Genomic DNA, 25,512 nt, shown 5'->3' on the forward strand with positions numbered 1-25,512 from the left:
GAAGTTTCTTTCGTGAAGTTTTCGCCGTTTCACAAATCGGTAAATTCGCAAAATTTTAGGTAAATTCGCAAATTTTGCGGTGCAGCGAAGTGGCACTGATTGGCCCATCACTAATAGAGGAGGACTAAATAGCAACATATATTTTTCATTTAAAAATATAGGGGAAATATAATAAAAGTGGTGAACAAATAATTGCATAAACAAGAATAACAATTCTCATATTGTAATGTAATATTCTTCATTAGGCAGCTAATGAGGACTTTGAGGACAGTAAGAACTATATGAAGGAGCATGATATACTATGATGCAATATTCAACCACAATTCGTTTTCAGGTACAAACACATTTTACAGAAAGCTACTGTTAAACTAGAAACTGTCCAGATAAGGGCAATAAAATTGTTGTCTAAATCAGTGTTGTCCAGGTTGGATCCCCTTGAGGAAATTATGTACATGTACTAAAGTCTATGGGACTCTTGTCAAGGCTCAGAACCATTAGCAGGTTGGGTTTTTTTTTTTTTTTAATAAAATAGGGCAAACTTAATTAGAACTTCATGGGGGTTATTTATTAAAGTCTGAATGCCAAAAACTTGAAAAAAAATTTTTTAACTATTAAATTTTAATTTTAAGTGGAAAAAAACCCCTCAAATTTTTCAAGATTTATTATACCCCAAGGAAAGAAAAAGTTTGAATCTGAAAAATCCAGCATATCAGACCTACCAAGGTTGTATATAAGTCAATGGGAGAGGTCCCTATCCTATTTGGAAGTTTCTGTGCTAGAATTAGCCCAAAAATCCAAAATTGTACGATTCTGATTTTCACTCGATTTTTTCAAGTTTCTCCCTGATCCAATAAAATTTAGATTTTTTTCATAACAAAAGAGGTCCAATCGTGGATTCTAGTTTGGTCAGACTTTTTTCATTACAATAGTCAGATAAATTCAGACTTTTATAAATAAGGCCCCCATGATAAAGATTATAGATAATGTTGATATAATCACAATATGCAGTGCCGGGCCATGCTGGGCAGGTGCCCTAGGCAGGCCCAGCAGTTGCGGCACCTGTTTAGTGTGCGCGTGCGTGAATTTGCGCATGTGCAGAAGCGCACAAAGAGAAGGGAACCGGACTTGGGGTAGGCGATAGAGGAGGTACGTGCCTGGCGCCCTCCCAGCTTTGCGCCCTAGGCACGTGCCTACTCTGCCTACCCCTAGTTCAGGCCCTGACAATATGTAAAGTACATAAATTATTTGACAGAGTTTAGACAGGGAAATGTGTCTAGAAAAGACACATCTTGGATATAGCCAAGGAATACATCTTGAACGGAAGAACACATGATAGATATAACGCAATGATAATTCTGTTTCAAATTAGGTTGCACATAATTACCAAATTGGGCAGATTGTGGCAAATGTAAAAGGAAACGTGAGCTGTGGGATACATGAATATGCTAATATTCTTCTACTCAGAAGTCTGTAGAGGTACAGTTAAGTGTCCTTTCATGCTGAATTGATAGATCGAATTGTTTAACAACAACTACTTTAAGATCATTAAGGACAGATGCCATTCAGTTAGTCTGATTCAGATTTGTGTAAGATTGCTGATGATTGATTTTGCTAAGTTTGAAACTGTTCAGTCCCTGAGAGAGACAATAAATTATAAGGCTAAATAATAACAGCTTTTCTCAAAGGTACTGATAAAAGTAATGTTCCCATATATGTGAACGCAATATTTCTTTTTTTTTCCAAGACACAATATCATATAGCTTTTTTAAACAGTAAAAGCCAATAGATAGGAAGAAAGATACAAATAAGAACTATAATATAAGATCACACTGAAATGCTAGCATTAAAACAATTTATGTTTTTTTTTTACCTCAGACCATATAAAACTGTCCCATCTGGATGAAGGCGTATCATACGATTCTTCACTGTAACTCCATGTACAAAAGACTTTTTGTCATTAAGAAAATAAGTGTCAGGAACCCACAGTTGATCAGCCACACGGTTGTCAAGAGTGAGGTTGAGTGGGATGCCAGTATAAGCCAGCCTCTTGTCTCTCCAGTACTGTTGAAAGTACATTGTCAGGGTGTAATCCTGCAAAAGACATACACTATTTAAATGCTGGTACAGGATATACAAATATACATCTTGATTTTGTTAATTTTTGAGGGTTATTTACTAAAATATGAATTTATCTCATTTTTTAAATAAAAAAATCACAACCAAACTACTATACCCTTTTATGGGTTCATGTAAAAGGAGTTTTTTCCAGAATCTCTAGATTTTTTTGAGCTTTTTCCTTAAAAGCCTGAGTTTTCAGATTTTTGCCAGAAATGGTCAGATTTTTGGGCTAATTCCAGCGCAGACCACAGACACTTTAAAATAGAATAGGGATCTCTGCCATTGACTTATACACAACCTGAGATGGTGGTTGTGTATAAGTCATATTCAGGCTTTTTGCTGCATCATGCTTTAATAGATCTTGAAAATTTGAGTTTTTAAAAAAAAAGTTGAGCTGTGCCCCAAAAAGTCCAAACAATCTGATTACAGGGGTTATTTACCTAAAGCATAATTGCAATGGGGATTCGTTTTTAAAAATTGACTGAGGGGAAGGGATACTGTGTCAGGCCTTTTTTTCCGTCTAAATAAGTGGATTTAATTATAATTTTGACTGGTCAGGCAGGTAAAATACCAACTTTCCCCATGAATTACTTTCATACTTGGAGGGTGTTATTCTCCTTTAAATAAAGAGCAATTCTTTTGTTATTTCCAAAAGTTCTTACTAACTGAACAACAAATGTTTTTTGGTTAAAAGTACTGTATTTGAAAAAGTATACATGCTTTATAGTCATTGATATCCAAAACTGTATAGTTTTACACAAGGAGAACTGTTAAAATAGTCAAATCAGTGTAGGCAATATTCAAACTATACATGTCCTACATATTTAATCAATGAAAAGGAATTGATATATGGTTATATTCTGGCAAAGCATTTCAACAGCTTGCACAGGGTGTTATTGACAGTTCTTTGTTCATCCAAGTGTAGTATCAGCCACTGACTTATTCCCTTTCTGCATATTATTACCTACCGTCTGAAGTTCCTTTTAAAAAGATTGACTGGATTATATTGTAAATGTGGCCAGATATAAGGGACTGGTCATGGCAAATACCAGAACAAGCAGCAAGAGTAAAATTCCCTTGCTAATAGCCTGTTTCTTCTACACACATCATAATATTGGTCCTAGAATAAGGATCTGAACATATTTAAAAATACAAAACTTTAATACCCTGTTATAAGATGTGGTTATGCCAGGCCATTTTCTGTAATATCCATCTTTATACTTCCATAACTGACGTGTCATTTTTTGGGTACTGTAATAAACCAAGTAAACCATTGATACGGTAGCTAAAGTACTTATTAATTAACTTACTGTTTAAAAATTATTATATTGTTGGCATGATGGGAAAAGGGAAATGTTGCATAACACACAAGTGATTTTAGGTCTGTGTACAGCTGATTAACTTGTACAGGATAAGGAAAGGACAAAGGAATTTATTAAAATAAATGAAGGTTTTTTTATTTTCTAACAGACAACTCTTCAATAAATGTTCAGTCTCCCACAATTTGCATGCCAGGCTAAAGCTATGACAAGGTTCAGTGCCTTATACATTAAACAATATCCAGACCTTTGCTCTTATACACCAGAGTAAAAGTCAAAGATTTTTAACTCATTAAAAGAAGACATCAGAGGGCATCAGAGCAAATAGCTTCTGCCACTCTGTCCCTTCCTACTTAATGACTTGCCATATCAAGAAGCTATTTCCAAATTTCCAGGTCTTACATGGCTTACATGAGGTGCAGCATACTATGAGGTGCATTTATCATGCCAGTTGCTGAGCTCTAAAACTCCAACAGAATGGTCTTTGACATACTAGCTATCCACGTAAAGGAGAAGGAATGTTACGGAGGCATTTTATCGCCAATAGACTAGCTGCAATAGTGCAAGCTAGAATGCTATATTTATTCTGTAGAATGTTTTACCATACCTGAGTAAAAAGCTCTAGAAACTCTCTGTTTGTTTAGGATAGGAGCTGCAGTATTAACATGGTGTGACATCACTTCCTGCCTGAGTCACTCCCTGCTCTGGGCTCAGAATACAGCAGAGAAGGGAGGGGGGGGGGGAAAGAGGAGCAAACTGAGCATGGTCTTGCCCAGGGCAATGAGGTTTAAGCTGAAGGCAGGAAGTCTGATACAGAAGCCCATGAGTACACAATAGAAGGAAAGAAATGCAGTGTTTCTTTTGACAGGGGACCCAGAGCAGCACCACTTTGGGGGGTTTACTGGTATATTTAGATGGACCTTTCTGATAAGGCTTACTTAGTTTTAACCTTTCCTTCTCCTTTAAACTTCATTACTAGGTGCTATAACTTAATAGCACCTAGTAATGGTTTACCATAGTCCACCCGACTGCTAGATGGCATTTTTTTACCATAACTGTTAATTGTCTGGGTATATATACAGTACTACAACATGCATATTCTGTTTTCCATGCCCAACAAGACTCTGACCTGAATTTAATAACCAGGAGAAAGGTAAGAAGAACTCAAGGAGTTGGTTGTCTGCCACAGTTCCAGGTCATTCTGCCTTAGGCATCAGACTGTCTGGAATTGCTCCTGCCTTACCCATTTCACAGCTGGAAAGCAATAAATCAAGTTTTGCCTTGCAATGCAACAGCCATAGACACAGCCAGCTCTGTATGCACAAGAGTGCACTAATCGCATTTCCTTATTATTAATATGGTGTTGTTGCCTAATGCACTGTAATAAACCAAAGTTGTCTTTTGTCAATCAGAGCTGAAATTATAATGCCAGTAAAGCTTCTGAAAACATGTATATCATAATGGGCTTTTTGGCCTCCCTGCCCTTTCAACTAATTTAAATGAAGAAAAATTCAGTGCATTTAACTGAAATTCTAGCCTTGCAAGAGACCACATCATTCACAGTATAATGCAGGGTTATCATTTATTTATAAAGCAACAGATTATTTAGCAGAGCTCTCCAGAGTTAAAATATAGTATAAAAAACAAGAGGTGAAAGATTTCCCTTTGCACCCAATTAAGATATTATCTTGGTGTTCCACAAAACTGATTTACTGGATGAATTAAGATTAAGGTGGCAACTAAAAGGATTTTATTGGGCCACTATCACATTTCTGCCAGCATGAGGGTACAAACCTCTAGTGTGATTATGGGAAAGTAGATGCAACCACCTAATGAAGAACGAGTGGCAATAATAGTGATGGTTAATCGCACATCAATAAAACAATAAGGGAAACATTTACTAAGGGTCGAATATCAAGGGTTAATTAACCCTCGATATTCGACCATCGAAGTAAAACCCTTCGACTTAATATCGAAGTTGAAGGATTTTCCCGCAAATACTTCGATCGAAGGAAAAATCATTAGATCTAACTATTAAATCATTCGAACCGAACGATTCAAAGGATTTTAATCCATCGATCGTTTGATTTTCCTTCGATCAAAAAAAGTATAGAAAGCTAATGGGGAAGGTCCCCATAGGCTAACATTGTAGCTCGGTAGGTTTAAAGTGCTGAAGTAGGTAGTCAAAGTTTTTTTTTAAGAGACAGTACTTCGACTATCGAATGGTCGAATAGTCGAACGATTTTTAGTTCAAAACGTTCGATTTGAAGTCGTAGTCGAAGGTCGAAGTAGCCTATTTGGTGGTTGAAGTACCCAAAAAAATACTTCGAAATTCTAAGTTTTTTTACTTCGAATCCTTCACTCAAGCTTAGTAAATGTGCCCCAAATAATAGTAGGCACAGATTAGTGATACAGGTGCACAAAGAATCAGCCCCATTTTGCTTCACTGAAAAATTTGCCAATTTGTGACATGAATTGAAGTCAACAGGCTTTTTTTTGCGCAATTCTTTTTACAAAAGCAAATTTTTTTCTGACTCCAATTGCATTAAAGTCAATGGACATTTTTTCTCAAGTTTTTTCTCGCTCCAAATGCATTGAAGTGAAGGAGGGTTTTTCCTTGTGTTTCTTTTTTATGCAAATTTTTGTTGCAATTTCACAAAAAAATTGTCAAAATTCACTTATCACTAGCACAGTTGCATAAAAAATACTCTGCATAATTAAAGCGTTATCAGTTATCAGCATACTATAGTTGCAAAGTTATAGTTAATTTGATTTAAAAAAAGTCCAACCCCTTCAAATAAACTCCAGTGCACAGGTAGCCAATACATATAGAAAAATGCGTATCTTAAGATTGCTATATACTTGGAAATTGTACTTGCTCAAGAAAGGGAACAACAGTAACCAAAAAATGAAAGTGTTTTAAAGTAATGAAAATATCAAGTAATGTTGCCCTGCACTGGTAAAACTGATCTGTTTGCTTCAGAAACACTAATATAGTTCATATAAACAAGCTGCTGTGGAGGAATGGCAGAAATTGAAAAACGGCTATATGACACAGGTTAAATAGTGGATAACAGATAACACCATTATTTTCTACAGAGCTTATCTGCTATCTGCTCTGTAACCTGAGCCTTTTCTCCTTTAAATGGCTGCCCCCATTGCTACACAGCAGCTTATTTATAAAAATAATAGTAGTGTTTCTGAAGCAAACACAGCAGTTTTACCAATGCATGGAAACACTGCAACATATTTGTATTACTTTAAGGGGCAGATTCACTAAGGGTCGAATTTTGAAGTAAAAAATACTTCGAAATTCGACCCTCGAATTGAAATCCTTCGACTTCGAATATCGAAGTCGAAGGATTTAGCGCTAAACGTTCGTTCGATCGATCGAAGGATTTTTTGTTCGATCGAACGATTAAATCCTTCGAATCGAACGATTCGAAGGATTTTAATCCAACGATCGAAGGAAAATCCTTCGATCAAAAAAAGTTTAGCAAGCCTATGGGGACCTTCCCCATAGGCTAACATTGACTTCGGTAGGTTTTATCTGCCGAAGTATGGGGTCGAAGTTTTTTTTAAAGGGAAAGTACTTCGACTATCGAATGGTCGAATAGTCGAACGATTTTTCGTTCGAATCGAAGGTCGTAGTCGAAGGTCGAAGTAGCCCATTCGATGGTCGAAGTACCCAAAAAATACTTCGAAATTCGAAGTATTTTTCATTCGAATCCTTCACTCGAGCTTAGTGAATCGGCCCCTAAAACACTTTGATTTTTTGATGTTACTGTTCCTTTAAAGGCATGAATAGACACCTGTATATTTTTAGAAGGTAGAATCATCAGCCAAAACAGAGACAGTATTTACAATTTCTACCTCAAGGTAATTAATAGACAAATTAAAAAGCAAAGGGCCAAGTACAGACCCCTGTAATACTCCACTAACAACACAGGTCCAATTAAATTGGTAGTAAAGCAATCATTTTCTTTGTAATCTATCCTCCAGTCAGTTCTCTATTCAAGTACAAATATTATGATTTGGAATGTATGGAAGTATTTTGTCCCTTATTACCCCCTTCAAAAGCTTTCATGCCACTGATGGCAAACTTACAGACTGAGAATATGATCCCTTCTTGAATAGTGGCACCTTATTAGTAATTTGCCAATCTCCTGGCCAGACTCAAAGAACTCTGAACGATTAAGTAAAAAGGTTTGACAATCACATCAGTCTTTGAGTCCAGTTCCTTTGGTCACCGCAATTGAAGCACCAAAAGTATACTACAACCAGGCTTTTCTCATCCTTATTTAGAATAGCCCTTCTGTATTTTAGCTTAGGTTTTTGGGTTGAGTTGCTCATGTCTAAAAGTGTACATGACAAAATCCATATACTCTACAGTACAGATTGGAAATAAGATGGTCTGTGGATATTTGCACACTTTTAGACATGAGCATCTCAACCCATATATAACCCCTTTGGTCTTGCAGTTAATACAGTTATTCACATTATGCATTTCAGCTCTCTCATATTACATTTTACATTTTATCCATCAATGAGCATGCATGTTCCACTTGTACAGTATAACGTCACACTATTGCTTTTTTTCCCCAATCATGAGTTATGTACACATTTTCAGTTTTAAATTCACTGCTTACTAATTAAAACCTTGATTCAATTTTCAATTAGCAAAATTCCCTGAACCATCTTCCCCACGTCAAATTCTACTTATGTCCTTCATCGAAAACATTTCCCTAAAGGGGCAGTATACTCCCATGTTCAATATGTAAGGCTTGTGCTGACCACATTTTTTTGACTTTTGTTAATTAGGAAATAAACGGAAAATAGAAAAAAAGAAAATAAATAAAATGTTTTTGCTATTTCTTGAGTTAAACAGGGCAACTCTATGTTTGGTTCTTGCCAGTGCACAGATAACCCCCCTGCATAAAGGACTCCTGCTAACAAAACAGTCACAACAAAGGTTGGGGATTGTATTCTGGTGAACTAATTATCTACCTCACAAGGACCAAATGTGGAGCAGATCAATCTCATTCTCCCTGTTTGCCCTGAACTTTAAAATTGGAATTATTACTCTACTAAACATGCTAGCTGTTATGTACAGCAAAGGAGATATAAGTGGCACTGACAAAGGTGGAAGCACAGTGCTCAGTGGGTTGTATACTGGGTGGGTGCATTTTCACCAGGAGGGCCAGCCCAGGGTGTAATGCAAGTGATTATATTCACTGAGGGTCCCCTAACACATTTGTTGACTTGCCTTTCGAAGCTCTAAGGGGCAGCTTTATAAAATTGTTAAATTAGAGCTCATGCTCTCTATTCATTTCTATATTTATCAAATGACTTTGATAAATGTGCCTCTATAAATCTCATAGAAATGTATAGAGAGTTGCTGCATTTTACTGAGGTTAGCGCTAATCTACTCTTAAATGTGAACATGTGATAATAATTTTTTTCAGAGCTGGAAATGCAGATAAGGCTATGGATTCAGTTTGATATTTGGTATAACAGACCTGAAAACATGGACAAATCTCAGTGCTTGGACAATATGTTTATGATTTTACCAATTCATATTATTTAAAGAAAACATGTATACTTTAAATTCCTTTTAATTCAATGCAAAAATGGAATCTTAGCGGCTATGTTTGCAAGCCTTTAGGCTTTTAAATCGCTTTTCCACCAGCTTGTTGAAACAGATGCAACTGCGGGAGTCATACAGCTCATACAGCTAAAGGATAAATGACTGAATGTTATTCCTTTTTAATGCTGAAGTAAAATGCTGATATGAAATTGCTGTTTATTTAAATAGTTTACAGGATTTATTTGCACCCCATTTTGGCAAAGTGTATGTTTATGGCACTTGGTCATTTGTAAGATTACTGTACAAAAACATGAGGCTACATATAATATGCATGACATAAAGAAACATGATTGCAGAAAAGAAGGATAAGTTTCAGAAGACTTTAAGCATCAGCATTACAGTTGAAACCTATATCTCATGTGTTATGACATGCATTTATCTACAATCTAATATAACACTTACTGTATATGTATAAAAATACTATATGTCACAGAGGAGCTCCATTAATCCATAAAAAGCTCAAGGCTGCCAAACTCCCTATAAGCTGACCTATATAAAGATCTTTTACCACTTTGATTTTTCTTTCTGTCTCTTCTGAGGAACATCAAATTTACCTATAATATAAACCTTTCAGTACTTCTGTGTTTTCTTTCGATATTTAACTTTTTGTTACTGTGTAATGTGAAATAGTTAATTTCTCTCTACTGTATTAAGTAACATATGTCTGGTGAGATGGATATGTTCCTATTGGCCCAGTAGTGTTATGGTAATTCTATGTATAAAAAAATGGAGGAGCAGGGGCCTTAGTGAAGGAGAAGTCAGGATTCTAAGGTATAGCAATAAACCTTGGTGGAGTATGGGAACCCCCTGTAGACAAGAGCTAATCGTGAGTGACAGCGGCAGGCAAAGCCAGACAGACAGGCCACCATTCTCCCTGCCCAAGTGCCGCCGCGCATGCCTACCCTTATTTCCGGCCATGGTGAGTGATAGAACAGCAACAGCAACTGCCACTGTATGCAGGGTCAGCTAGAATAAACAGTTGTATGCTCTACCAAACAGGAACAGTATGGGTTCATTCTCGTGGTGACAACCACCATGGCAGGGACTCTAGAGTGTAGGAGCTAGAAGTAGTATATCTTCCCTTGGAGGCCCCACTAAGTTATCCAGTGCACTGGCGCTGACACGTGTTTTGAAATAACCTGTGATGCAAACTCATATACCTCCATATGTGTAATGAGAGTGAATAAGCTGTGTGATAAATTTGTGAAAAATATTGAGACTGTCCTGGAAATTCAGTTACCCGAGATCACTTGATGTGAAAGACAAAGTTAATTTCACATAAACTCCTTGGATTCCGAATACACAAAGAAACCTGAACAAAGGAATCACAGTTTTTATATGTGGGAGAACACAAAAGATGTTGCTCCACAGCACAGAAAAACAAAGAACTGCTCTTACAGCCAAACAGGTGGCTCTGCCCTTAAACCCAGGGTAGTAGTAACCAAGGCTAGCTTGAGAACAGAATTCAGCTAAGTCAGGGGGGCACATGGGAAATCTGCATAAACGGTATTTTAGACTCTCTCAAAACTATCTCTACTAAGTGACATATCTTCTTGCCCTATTTTTGTTCTTCTTGCTGTTCCTGCTACATTACATTTGCAGGTTAAATAAATTTATTGCTGTATTTCTTCAATTACAATTCCCAGATTTGTAAGGGGCAGATTTATAAAGGGTCGAATTTCGAATTGAAAAAACTTCAAAATTCAAATTGAAAAAGACCAACCGAAATTAAGTTGGTCAGTTTAGTAGGTCCGTATTCGGCCAAATTCAAATGGTATAAATCGAAGGAAAAGCACATTCGATCGAATTTGATTCAAAGTTTTTCCCAAAAAAACCTTAGATTTTTCAAAGTCCACCAATTGACTGCAAATAGGTCGTAGGAGGTCCCCCATAGGCTAAAACAGCAATTCGGCAGGTTTTAGATGGCGAATGGTCGAAGTAAAATTTTTAAAGAGACAGTACATTATAAATTTCAATATTAAAATGTTTACATTTTTTTCATATTTGAATCGAATTTAGACTATTCCCTAGTCAAAGTACACAAATATAGCTTGAAATTAAAATTTTTTTCATTCGAAAATTCACCTCGACCTTTGATGAATCTGTTGCTGCCATACAGAGGAATAGAATATGGCTGAAGTGATCTGACAAGCAAGCATATTCTCATCAGATGATTACTTTCTCAGGAAACAATTCTTAAAGGGTTTGCCTGAGTCACTCTATGGAAATGTAAGAATGGATTTATTCCAGTAACCTGTATGATGTGAGGCCAAACCTTTACATGAATTTCATCCTTTCATTATTCCTGTTTGCTTGGCCATTTAAAGTTCCAAACAAATGGGCAGGAAAAAAAAGCTAATCTATACCTCATTAACTATTAATACGTTATCTGGAATCTTTGCTGCTTTTAGTGTTGCAGCATGTAAAGTGCTTTTATACCTCTAACTTCCCCTTTCAAATAACTGAGAATTCTGTAGCTTTGTCATTATTATTGATTATGAAAACTGACCGTTAGGAGGTAGTTATTATTGTAACAGGGTGTGGCACTATTAATCTCAGTTTCTGTGCAATATACTTGCATATATGTTCATCTACAAAGACTGTTATATGTTTATAAAACACAAGAACCATGAATATCCTAAAATGTATATAGTGAATTAAGTACCCCCTCTTGTAAAATAGTCAGGTGACAGAATGACATCAGAACTCACCGTTTATAACTGATGACATCAGAACTCACCGTTTATAAGGATATAATTTAGAAGATATTCATGGCTTTTGTTTATTTTATCCTTATAATACACAAATGCTATCAATATCTTGTAAATGATATCCTTATAAACAGTGAGTTCTGATGTCATCAGTTATAAACAGTGAGTTCTGATGTAATTTCTGTCGTATGACTCACTGAAACTTGTGTATTATAATAAATAAAGTACCACCAGTTGCAAAATATGAGGATATTAGAAGTTACCTCGGCCTCGTGTTTTTATATGGTCATGAAACTCCTGGATAACTTATAATATCCTTATATTTTACAAGAGGGTACTTTATTCACTATATAAACAGTGCTTAGGGATGTCATCAGTTATAATTGGTGCTTAGTGATGTCATTTCTGTCACATGATTTGTGAAACGCATGTATTATAATTTAAATAAGTAACCCCTGTTAAAATATATGAGGATATTAGAAGTCATATTAGAAGTCACCTCGTTCTATGACCTGTATAAAAGCACTTGGCCTGGATCTCCACTGTGACTTATAATATTCTTATATTTTACAATAGGGGATACTGCTAACATTCTAATATTCAATTTAGATTATTTTTGACACCACTACTGCATTTAGTGCAATAAAAGACAAATAACAGAAAATGTCAAGATAATTAGAGATTTGCCAGCCCTGAGGAATGACTGCACAAATTAAATTCCCATGACAAATGGAAACAAGGTGTGCTGCAATGTGGACTCTTTATGGAATTGGACAATGTGTAATGATGCAATTTACACTGCCATTCTAGAAGAAAGTAACTACATCCTAGGCATTCTTCCCATGAAATACAAAATACTAAATGATGTACTCTTTCAGGTTTTATTTAGGGAACAACAGTAAATATGTGAGAGAGAATATTTCTGTGAAGGCATGTATCTCTGTGGCCCATTACATATTCAACTTTTGTGTTCTTACATATTTTTTTTACTTCTTCTTAAGGTGGCCATACACGGGCCGATAAAAGCTGCCGACAGACTGTGTCAGCAGCTTATTGGCCCGTGTATGGGGGCCCCCGACGGGCTTCCCCAATCGAGATCTGGCCGAAAGTCGGCCAGATCTCGATCGGATGGGTTTCAAAATCCCGTCGGATCGCGGCCGCATCTATTCGTTGATGCGGTCCCGCGATCCGACCGCCCGTTTGCCGAATGCTAGTATCCGATCGTTGGGCCCTAGGGATCTGCCCGATATTGCCCACCTCAAGGTGGGCATATCGGAGGGAGATCTGCTCGTTTGGCGACATCGAGCGGATCTATCCATGTTTGGCACCCTTACATGGTAAAATGAGGTTTTACATTTCAGTTTTATTGGCTGTTTATAAACCATGTAAGGGATAATCCCTTTAGTGAAAGTCGGGGGAGCAGGAACCCTGTGAACAAGGTTTTAGTCAGTTATTTAGTCAGGTTATATCATTTAATAGCACTTTTTATGAAAGTGAGAAAGAGAGATTCAGATAGAAAGAGCAGCTTGTGCTCCAGCAAGGATTTATAGCGGGGAGTAGCACTCCCCTAGGCTCTGCTTCCCTAAGTAAAGGGACCGCAGTACTGAATAGGGAATCAGGCTTAGATTAATGTCCCTGATCCACTGTTGCTGTATGGGATCCTGAACACAAGGGGCAATTGGCAACCTAGAAGATGAACCTTAAACTACCCTAAAGCTGGCCATAGACGTGCAAATTTTATTCACAACTACCATTTAGATAAAATAAAGTAGTAAAAATGACAAATCACACAATATTCTGTACATTTATTATTATATCCAACAAACAGTAATGATAGTCATTCCACTGATATCGTCAGATAGGCAATATATGAAGAGATGGAAGAATATCAAAGGCTATTATGATACTAAACTCTATAGTTAGTATAGGTATGGGTATATATAATTTATGTGCAAGTAGGGAGGGGTGTGTGTATGGATGCTGGGTTTTCATTTGGAGGGGTTGGACTTGATGGTCTTTTTTCAACCCGATTACCCGATTTAACTATGTAACTAATTAACTATGTAGATATTATCATTAGCCAACAGAAATCCTCCAATCAGTCTGACCAACTAAATTAACGATATCCATGGTACGAAAAATGTTGGGACAATCCACACGGTCTGAAAATCGTATGAACCTTTGTTTTATATAACTATATCTTTTCGTTTTCTCCACAAGTTGTCACATCATGCTGTCTCTATATTGTGACTGTCCAATTACATCATGTGCTGCACTGCCTCTGTGTTTTTTTTGAGTAGTAACCCTGTGGGCATTATCTATAAGTACCTCCTGGCATCCATATTTTATTTTTCTCCTAGTGGCATCCATATTATATCTTTGTGTCTAAGGCTTGCAGTTGGGGACGACCCACCTTCCCCTTCTTTGCTGGTGTAATTAAGCAACCAGTTGGAAATGATTGTAAAAATAGACACACAGCAGCTCTGTTCCTATTTCTAGCTGCATGATCTTTAAATAGAGGCCAATAACCATTTTTACATAAGCTCAGCAGGTTTTCCATTGCATTATACAATGTGCAGAGACAAAAATGCAAATAGTTGTTTTTCTATTCATTCCAATGATTAACAAATTAAGACAATCTATAAAAAGAGATTTGCCTTTTCTCGTGAATCAAAGTCATATGTAGATACAAAGTTAACAAAATTAAACAGATCGCTGATTGATTTACATATCTGGCTGATAATTATGCACAGTAATAATAAACTCGCAGATCATTCATATTACATTAAATGTACAACATGGAAGTTAAAGCTATTTTTTGTTAATTAGTTTTATCCAGGAAACAAAATGGATTAAATCCACCTTGTAAGTCTATGATGAAAAAAATCCAAGTAAAAAAAAATCAAGTGAATAGACTTCATGCCCTTCCTTGTACAACTAAAAGCCAGCAAGGGAGTAGAAATGCCCTCTGTTTGCATAATGAGAGCAAAGTGGCTGTTCGTGAGAATATAAAAATCCTGAAAAAACATGTTCTCTAGTTAAGTAAATAGCTGATATAGAGAATCAAGCCACCGTTATGAGGAACTATATGCTTTGCTGACTTCATATCTTGCAGTTCTGCAAGGAGGGTGAATTTTTAACCACTACCTCCTATACTAATTGATGAACACCCACAATGGGAATCCTGGCCTCCCAGCAGCTGAAATCAGCATTCAGATTTTAAGAGAAAGTGAAATGTTATTTTTTCTGTTTATTCAGCAAGGCATCACCACCTACAATCTAATTTCTGCATGCTCAGTTTTATTCTCATTAGAACCTGTACTTTCTTTGTAAGATGAAAACATTTACAATGAAGCGTCTGTCTAGTGCAGTACATTAAAAAAAGCATTATATTAGAGATATCCTTCCATGCATATGTTAATACATCTTCAAAGCTTTTAACTGATTCAACTGAATGTAAACGAGTGATAGTATTTTTTAAAATATAAGAAATGTTTGCTTCTGTTGCAAATAAAGTTGCAAAATTATGCATCAAAGAATATTATGCTTTTGTCCATCTGAATATAAATCACACACAGGCTATTTCATACACAGATCAGAAGGCTATAAGGCATAAAAAGGACCATATTGTGCTTTAGAGAAGATAACTTCTTGTTTGTATATATTCTAGCAAGGCACAGGAAAGTTACATTTTATCACATAGATGTAAAGGAAAGTTATGTGGGGGTTGATATAAATATAACAGAAAATTGGTTTAGAACAGTGGTTTCCAAACCTTTGTTAGTAGGCCATGAGCAGTGGCTGGTGGATTCAAACGCAAGGCTATTTAGGGTCAGATTTGGGAATAATTTGTGTTGGCTCTCAAAGATATTTCTGGAAGCACAGCTTCCAATTAGTTAGGGAGAGATTTGAGGTAAACATTTATTTTCTCTCTGTTCTTGGAACTATGGCTGAATGGCTGACACACCAACGTTTTAATACATCTTCAATTTTTTTATGGAGAAAGGGGGCCCTGGCCAAAACTTTGGACTCAAAGGAAGGGCTTGAGCCAAAAGGCTATAGACTATTGGTTAAGATGACGCCAGCTGAATGCGTAAATAACATAGATATTAAAAATTGTTTCACTTTATGTTAATGTGGGACTACGATCCATTTGTACAACTGGAAATACTTGTCAGAGTGATCAGATGTAAAAGATATTGAAAGCATGTGTCCAAGGACGTAACAGAAACATTTTCGGAGGGCCCAGTGTGTTACTGCCTGCAACCCCCCCCCCTCCTCTGCTGTATGCTCACACAGGTGTGAGCGCATCAATATAATGAAGAAGAACAACGGGGAGGGTATATAGTTATGCCACTGCATGTGTCAGGTACAGCTGCATATGTGATTGGCAGGTAGGAGCCTATGTGCTTGGTAACCTGGTCTAATACACATATCCCATGCTGAATGTAGACTGAGATACATATGGTGAATACAAAAAGCTTAATGAATAAACAAGTGACAAACAGCAGGTTCAGAATGAGATGCAAAATGTCAGACAAGCCCAAATAACAGGCCAGAGTTTGAGGCAGGAGTTAGCTTGAAACAAGCCTGAAATGCAAGCAAAAGTCCTAGGTAGGCAGCAAGTCTGTGTAACCTGTTCAGGGATCAAATCTGCAGATAAGAGGATACGGGCTAAACAGGGACTCAAGAACAAGGGAACTAAAACACAGAAATGGCTCAACAAGAAACCACAATCCTGATAAGCAGAGCCAAGCCAAAGTTGCGCCCAAGGCTGCTGCTGATTGCACACACTCTCACTTGAGTGCGCTCCAAAGATTGAGTGCAGGGAGCGAGAGGTGCAACTGTGGAAGAGGGTCCTCCAGGAGTTTGAACTAGAAATAGTCAGAAAGAGGAAATACATGCCCAGCCAGCGCTCCCCCCCCCAGCTTTACACCATAGGCACATGCCTCTTCTGCCTATCCCTAGTTCTGGTCCTGCTGATAAGTCCTGACATGATAGAAACAGGCATTGAGCCCAGATAAGAATGTTATAGAAAGTTGAGCACAAAAAAATTTTTTGAATGATAGCTATACTTTGTGGCAGTAATGGATATAAAGGTTTTGGTAGTTTATGTGTTAGAATGAATAGGAGTGAAGATTAGGTATTCAGTCAGGTTTTACCTTTAATTACTTTTCTGTGTAGAGATAACCAAAGCAAATGATAATGCCAAGCATTGTCTGAAGCTGAGTGTAGGTAGCTGCCACTGGACGCTTGAGCGTTGGAAACATGTCATCTGGAGTGATAAATGGCATTTTACCATCTGGCAAACTGATGGGAAAGTCTGGGTTTGGCCGACAGTAGGAGAACACTATCATTACCTGGTTTCATTGAAAGCAAACCATAAGGGAGGAACTCCACGATGCGGCTCGAGCCAACACATTGTCATGCAGGAAGTGAAGGAGAAATCGCAGGTAAGAACTACATTTATCCGACTGTCGGATTTCCGCTTTTCGTCGCATGGCGACGTGTTGGCTCGAGCCGCATCGTGGAGTTCCTCCCTTAGGCTACAGCGAACAATGACATGTCATACAATTTCATGCTGTTTACTTTTCGTCAAGGATGGCTATTTTCTCTTTCCGCACAAAGCAAGGTTGATGAAGGATGGGTTTACTGCAATAGCAGCGCAAAAACAAGACTGACTTCCAGAGAACCATGATCTCATCCCAACTAGACACCTATGGGATGCATTGGAATGCCAACTGCAAGCCAGAAGTGATACCCCAACATCATTGCCCAACATTATCAACAAATACCACCAGCAAGCTTCCAAATCTAGTGGAAATCCTTCACAAAAGTGGAGAGGCTGCTATAGCAGCAAAGGCAGGGCCAATCTTATTTAGGAATTAAATATGGACGAGAGGTGTCTGGATACTTTTTGCCTTATAAAATATATATATTCTGGATTATTCTTACTGTCAGATTATTTTGTTATGCATCAGAGCCATAAGTGTAGTACCTATACTGTTCATGGAATCAAGTCTGTCTTTAAAGAAATAAAAGTTAACTAAAAGAGCAGAAAGCCATTTCCAGTCATTAGTGAAGAAACAGAAGCTATTCAGTAAAAGGGGTCAGCCCCTAGAAATAAGCAGTATTGGAAAACAACACAGTAATATTCACCCCTGGCAATGGCTCTAGTACTTTATTGATTCAAATCTGTCATAATCATGCCTGGGAACAAACAATATTTCTAGCTATTGTCCATAGCAATAAATACAGTAATGGTACCTGCAAGTTTGCCCTTATGAATGAACATTATTAAGTCATTGCCCCTGGCATTGAGCAGAATTCCAAGGATTTGCCCATGGCAACAAACTATATTACCAGTAGTTGCCCCTGGCAAAAGCAATATCCTCAAATATAAATGTGCAGCTTCTGTGTCTGCAGTAAGTGCAATTTGAGTATCAGCTATCTGAATTCCAGTTTTCCAAACCCTTGTATGCAAGAGAATTTGTTCTTTGGTAAATTAACACATTTGTTAAATAATGATTTTAATGATTTGTTAACAACAGCAATGTTTTCACAAAGGGTCTAGCAGTCAGAGGCAAAATATGCCACGCAGGTTATTCCGTTGTTAAGGGAAACCATTTCCTTAGGGGCATTGCATTCAATAAGAAGAACTTTTTAGTTAAATTATTCACAGTGTTGTGAAGGCATAATGTATTCTTTGACAATTTCCATATTTTCACTTCAAGAAATGGTTATTAATTAATCCCCATGTTGAGTAACAGACTTGTGTGCATTAGCTAAATTACTTTTCTTTTTTTGCTCTGATCTGAAGGTTAAAGGGATCCTGTCATCGGAAAACATGTTTTTTTCAAAACGCGTCAGTTAATAGTGATACTCCAGCAGAATTCTGCACTGAAATCCATTTCTCAAAAAAGCAAACAGATTTTTTTATTTTCAATTTTGAAATCTGACATGGGGTTAGACATTTTGTCAATTTCCCAGCTGCCCCTGGTCATGTGACTTGTGCCTGTACTTTAGGAGAGAAATGCTTTCTGGCAGGCTGCTGTTTTTCCTTCTCAATGTAACTGAAGGAGTCTCAGTGGGACATGGGTTTTACTATTGAGTGCTGTTCTTAGATCTACCAGGCAGCTGTTATCTTGTGTTAGGGAGCTGCTATCTGGTTACCTTCCCATTGTTCTTTTGTTTGGCTGCTGGGGGGGAAAGGGGAGGGGGATGATATCACTCCAACTTGCAGTACAGCAGTAAAGAATGATTGAAGTTTATCAGAGCACAAGTCACATGACTTGGGGCAGCTGGGAAATTGACAATATGTCTAGCCCCATCTCAGATTTCAAAATTGAATATAAGAAAAATCAGTTTGCTCTTTTGAGAAATGAATTTCAGTGCAGAATTCTGCTGGAGCAGCACTATTAACTGATTCATTTTGAAAAAAAATTTTTTTCCATGACAGTATCCCTTTAAAAAAAAGTCCTCTTCAATGTACCTGTACCACTGGAGGTCTAATCCACCCACAGGGCATCATATATGTCCCTCTTCTACAAAGATTTTCTTTAGCTTAGGTGCAAATAATTACATTGCTTCTAATGAAGGGAGCGAATTTGTCCCATTTCGCTTTGCCACGAAATTAGCAAATTTCAAGTGAAATTCTCGATATGGGCGAAACATGGAAATTCGCACCTGGTGAATAAATTGGCCCATCACTAATTATTTCCAAAGGATATAGTAACCTGCAACACATGCAAAAATTGCAATATTGTCAGTTGAAGTTGGTCAACCTTATAGTGTTTTACAGCAAGAAATGTTATATTCCCATTTTATGCCAGCTAACACATTTCTAACAATATACATATTCTAAAATCCGGCAAGCACAATATAATTTGCTAATATTGTCTTTCATAACATTTTGATTGCTTTGTTGTTACAATTGAGTTTTGCATCCTGGATCGATATTGTTCTGAAGTATAACATACTGCATTTGAAACACATTTTTTGGCCAAAGAGATATTCTGCAGTACTAGCTTAAGTAAATTAAACTTGATATTTGGATAACATTTGGAGGGTATTGTTCTATTCTTCCAAACCACTTGGAAGGTAAAGTTTTTGCTGCATACACCACCATATATGAACGAATTTGTTAGACTACGTTTGTCATCTTTTGTAAAAATTGGAGGTGTCGTGTGTTTAAAACTTCTTGTAAAGAAAAATGTACCCTGATTTTAATTATCATTAAAAATATACTGTAATTTACTGTGGGCAATCACTTTGCCAAAGATAATTCAAGAATATGTCTGCATTTCCATCCTTAATGATGTTGAGTGATATCCCTGCTCATTTAATTCTTCTAACATCTGCTCCTGGCAATTGTAAGCAGATGTTTCTAATTATTACCTTTCAGTGCTTCCTTTGGCAGAGCATGCAGAGGAACAGAAAATGTAGCTTTGCTGTAAATTATACTCAATGGTCATCTGTTTTGTTATGCATTGTCACACTGTGCCATTGCACTCTTTAGGCTCCACAACCGATTCATAAAATGAATGCTTTTCAATAAACAATGCACTACTATAGTTTAAGGTAAAGGTTATGCATCACCCAGACTTTTTGAGTGTGTGAATTCAACAGCTGTTGAAGTGCCCACTGAGACCATGAAACACATCTGGTTTCCACTACCCACTGCCGGCATGAATGGAACCTGGTTTCACAAAATAGTTTGTGAATTTGGATTCCTTTTTTTCCAAAAAACGCTCCAGAGACCAAAACATTCTGTCCACTTTTTTTTTTTTTCGGGAGTAACTGCCAAGCATAAAACTAAGTTTTAACTAATTTACTAACAATTGAATTTCTACTTTTTCAATGAATCTCAAAAAAATTAGGGGGTTATTTATCAAGGTCCGAATTTATTTTAATATCGGCTACTACAAACTCCAATCAAAGCTGTTTTTCAATGCTTATTTATTATTAAATTTTCCCGAAAATTACCTTTATGGGAAAAGCTGAGATTTTCAAGATTTTTCCGTGAATTTTCCCCAAAAACTGAATTTTTCAGAGTTTTCTCCCGAAAGCTCAGAAAACATTGTGAAATTGCCCGAAACCCCCGACACAACCAAAAATCAATGGGACTCTTCCCATTGACTTTTATTCAACCTCGACAGGTTTGAGATGCCGTGTTTTTATATTTGGGCTTTTTAGACCTCAGGGTTTCATAAATTCCGAAAAATTCGTGATTTTTTAAAAAGATTATTATAACACAAAAAATCAAAAAATGCTCGGATTTAAGGGATTTTCTGGTATTTGGAGTTTAGTAAATAACCCCCTAAGTGTAAAAACGATGAACACCGATAAATACAAAACTTTGTCAGGTAAAAGTTTTCGAGGTCCAATGGAAGTCAATGGAAGCAATGATCCTATTGGACTGTTTTTAATCAATTCTGTTTTTTTTTCCTAGGAAATGTCCTAAAAACTTTAATTCTTAGAGGTTTTAGAGGTATACATATTTCTTGCTGGATTGTTCAGCATTATTTTACATTTGTCCTTTTTTTATTCTGATCTTTTAATAAATGTCATGACATACTGGGCTTTAGAGAAAATGAATTTAGTTGTGGTTTAAAAAAACAGTAAAATTAGACTGTTGATAAGTAGGCCTCCACGGATATTATGTTTATAGTGCGAGCTTTAAGTTTTATACTTTGGATGCTTTATCTCATTTGAGGGCAGCAAAAAATGACCTCACAACCTAAGGTACAAAGCAAGGGATAAGTTGCTCAGCGATATAGTATGAGCTATAATACTTAATATTGACACCACATAACCACTCCTTTTGATATATTATCACTGGGAGGCCATTTATTAAAGGTCAAATTTTAGCGATATTTGAACCCATGATAAACTCTATTTTTCTAACCACAAATTCCATGAAAGTTATTAAAAGATCCGAATATAAAAAACATGAATGAAAGAAAGCTCTGAATGATCAAAAAATAAGAATAACTCTAAAACCTATAAAAATTAGAATTTTTGGACAATTTCCAGCAAAAAATTATCCAAAAACTTCTAAAAGTCTGATTGGTTAAAGAAAAAGGTCAAAAAGGAACAGTGTAGCACCCATTGACTTCTATGGGACATTGACTGCTTAAACTTGCCACAGTTTTGTTTTAGAGATTTTCGTGGTTTTTACACTTAATAAATCTTGAGTTTTTATAGTTTTAGAGAAATTAAAAAAACATAAATTTTTTGAGAAAAATACATTTTGGGAAAAAAAAAAAATCCTAATATGAGTAAACAGGCCCCCTTAATGTTTACACAATCTTTAATAGTATCATAATTGAGGAATAAAACAAAAGTTTTTTAATTGGTTAATTTTTTGGGAAGACATTAATTACAGTACATTCAAATTAACAAATTTCAAAAAACATTCAAAAGCCGTTCACACACCCAAGGGTTGGTATGAGTTATATGGAAGATTACAATCATAAACACTATAAATATATAGTGAGTGGAGCTTTCAGAATGCAATACTGTAGTCTATTCTGAGAGCACTTAATTTCAAGTGCTTCAAGTTCCTCCCTAGGGGCAGCAGCTAAGTTTGACTAATTATTGTTTGATACTAGCAATACATTGGTGATCTGTCAGTCAACATCTGTGGTATAGTATTTGAAATGCACACAATACATAGGTATAACCATTTGCATTGGAGAGCATGTGAAATCCATTTAAAATTGAATTCTTAAGGGCATTTGATCTACAGAATATTACCTTTTAATTTGGGGGGATTTATATCAGTAATTAATCAAAATGGAAATCAATGATGAGATGCAGATGTCAGTTGTCCTGAACCATTCTCCTTTTTTTTAAAGAAAATGTAAAACTGTTCTAAATGTAAAACTGTTGCAGTGCCATAGGGTAGGGTGTATCAGAAGGAGATGGAGGATGTTCCTCTATCAGTAATGAATAGCGTCAATGTCAACATTAGTAACAAACAGCAGCCCCTAGGAAGTTGCTGATTTCCTGTTCCCAGTGGGCTTGGAGATAGGAATCATTGGAATTAAAGAGGAAGTATAAATCTGGCAAAGACCAAACATGGAGGGCATGGAGTTTATATGTTGTCTCTATGTTGTTTGTGTGGGTTTCTTCTAGGTATTCCAGTTCCTTTCCATACTCCAAAAACATACAGGCTTTGTAATTGGCTCCTGACAAAACTGACCATAGTGTGTGTGTATGAGCATGTGATTAGTGATGGGCGAATTTATTCTCCAGGTGCAAATTCACAGCGAATTCCCGTATTTCGCCACCGGCGAATATATGTAAATGCTATATAAGGGAAATAATTATAACAATAGTAAATTAGTATTAAGTTTGCTTTTTATTTATATTTTCACCTCCCCCAAGCCACCTCTTGAATGCTGGAGAGGAGGGGGTCCAGAAAATGCCTTTGTTGCTATTCCCAAAAACTGGCCAAGAGCTAAGGTATACCCCATTGAAGTAGCCAAAATGATAATTTCTTAGATGCACTACCATTTATTAGTAAAATTAATTACTTGAAACACCCTCTCACCAAGATTTAATTTATGGCAATATTAGAAGGGAATGTGATTATGCTCAGTAATGTCAGCGCTTCTGTAACAGTCAAAATCAATAAACTGTATCCCATAGTAAGTAATATTGCTTAAATTTCCCTTTTGTTGGAATAGAAATAGAATAGGAAGTTAAATTATGATATTGGAAAGAGCAGAAGTCTGCTTGGCTGTTCTATAATTAATGCTTAGATTATGTCCAATATAGAAAAGTGCTGAAATTGCTGGAATAGTGGGCATTATTTATTTGTTCATTGGAAAGGAGTGAAAGATTTCACACTGAGCTGATGTAAGTTTATTTCATCTGGCGTCAGAGCGGTAAAATTGAATTTCTAATGCATGACAGTGTCAGATTTGCACCATTAAACAAATGGTAAAGCTTACAACAATTCCCTATGAATTAGAATAATATACTATGACATTCAGAGAAAATTACTTCCTGCACATTTTGACTGTACAGCAAAAAGCCTGTCAAAATACAGGTCAAACTCATATAGCTGTTCCTCGATTTCACATTTGTTTTTGTGTTGATCAATTTCGTTTCATTCCTTTGTGGAGCAACTTTATCAAACTTTTTCTTGTGAAATGTGAAATGGAAGTTGCCATAGGTTGAGGATGACACAGGGAATTTCCGCTGCTCTATACACTTTTATGGGAATATAAATTAAAGTTCTTACTTTTGATAAATATGCCCCTAAAAATACAATTTTAATGAATGGTTGATTTGACTCCTAGCCTAAAGACAGTCTACTTCAAGAGAAATCATGAGAAAGTGATGAATGATTAATGATGAATGATTAAAAACCTGATGGTTTGGTGGGCTTTTTCAAAGAAAAGAGTCAAGGGCTCAAAAAAAAGCAAATATATAAGTCCATCAAGTTCAACCCTTCCAAATGAAAACTCAGCATCCATACACACACCCCTCCATACATTCACATTAGTTCTATATACCCATATCTATACTAACTATAGAGTTTAGTATCACAATAGCCTTTGATATTATGTCTGTCCAAGAAATCATCCAAGCCACTCTTAAAGGCATTAACTGAATCAGCCATCACAACATCACCCGGCAGTGTATTCCACAATCTCACTGTCCTGACTGTGAAGAACCCCCTACGTTGCTTCAAATGAAAGTTCTTTTCTTCTAGTCTAAAGGGGTGGCCTCTGGTACGGTGATCCACTTTATGGGTAAAAAGGTCCCCTGCTATTTTTCTATATTGTCCTCTAATGTACTTGTAAAGTGTAATCATGTCCCCTCGCCTTTTTTCCAGGGAAAACAACCCCAACCATGACAGTCTACCCTCATAATTTAAGTCTTCTATCCCTCTAACCAGTTTAATTGCACGTCTCTGCACTCTCTCCAGCTCATGCATCATCATCAAAATGGAAAATGAGGTTCATCCACATTGAACCTCATTTTCCAGTTTGCTGCCCAGTTTCCCAATTTAGACAAATCACTCTGCAAAGTGGCAGCATCCTGCATGGAACCTATAGTTCTGCACAATTTAGTATCATCTGCAAAAATAGAAACAGTACTTTCAATGCCCACCTCCATGTTAATAAACAAGTTTAAAAGCAAAGGACCTAGTACAGAGCCTTGCGGTACTCCACTAAGTAATTAGTATAATGCATGATTTCTATCGACATTTCTATCGACATAAAATATAATTTGGGGAAATGAAAAAAAAAATACGAACAATCAAGGCCTTATTCCCCAAATCAGCTTGTATTTATTTCATACAGTAGCTTGAGTGTCACAACCTCAACACCTGGCATGTCTCTATTACACATTGCCATTGTGTATGCCAAAGCTCTATTTTAATATATCAACACAATTAACTTTAGCAGTTAGTCCCAGAATACAATTCAGGGTTACAAAGCACAGATTACAAATCAGATTACAAAAAAATTTAAAACTATATGTTCCCTACAACTGGCTGCAAACTTTTGTTCTTATGACTCATTACCCTAGCTAATGTTTAATATTAATCATAAGACTTCCCCTACACCAGTTTGGGATGTATTTAAGACTGTCACTCACCCAATGCATAAATTCATTAAAAATGCCCAAATGGGCGGTAGACCTTCTCAGTATAAAAATGATCTCTGCATAATTTATTGGATTGATATACCAGTTT

The 25,512-nt window shown here is 36.5% G+C and overlaps 1 protein-coding gene across 1 annotated transcript in view; it reads right to left on the reverse strand.

Annotated features, from left to right (window-relative positions):
- LOC108708432 (gamma-aminobutyric acid receptor subunit beta-3) overlaps positions 1-25,512 on the reverse strand; it is a 102,147-nt gene that overhangs the window by 30,744 nt on the left and 45,891 nt on the right. The window contains exon 4 of the mRNA XM_018247121.2: positions 1,871-2,091. Within this exon, the coding sequence (XP_018102610.2) occupies positions 1,871-2,091 (221 nt within the window). The remainder of the gene's footprint in view (positions 1-1,870; positions 2,092-25,512) is intronic.

This window comes from Xenopus laevis, chromosome 2L, assembly GCF_017654675.1.
Source record: "Xenopus laevis strain J_2021 chromosome 2L, Xenopus_laevis_v10.1, whole genome shotgun sequence".
Classification (NCBI taxonomy): domain Eukaryota; kingdom Metazoa; phylum Chordata; class Amphibia; order Anura; family Pipidae; genus Xenopus; species Xenopus laevis.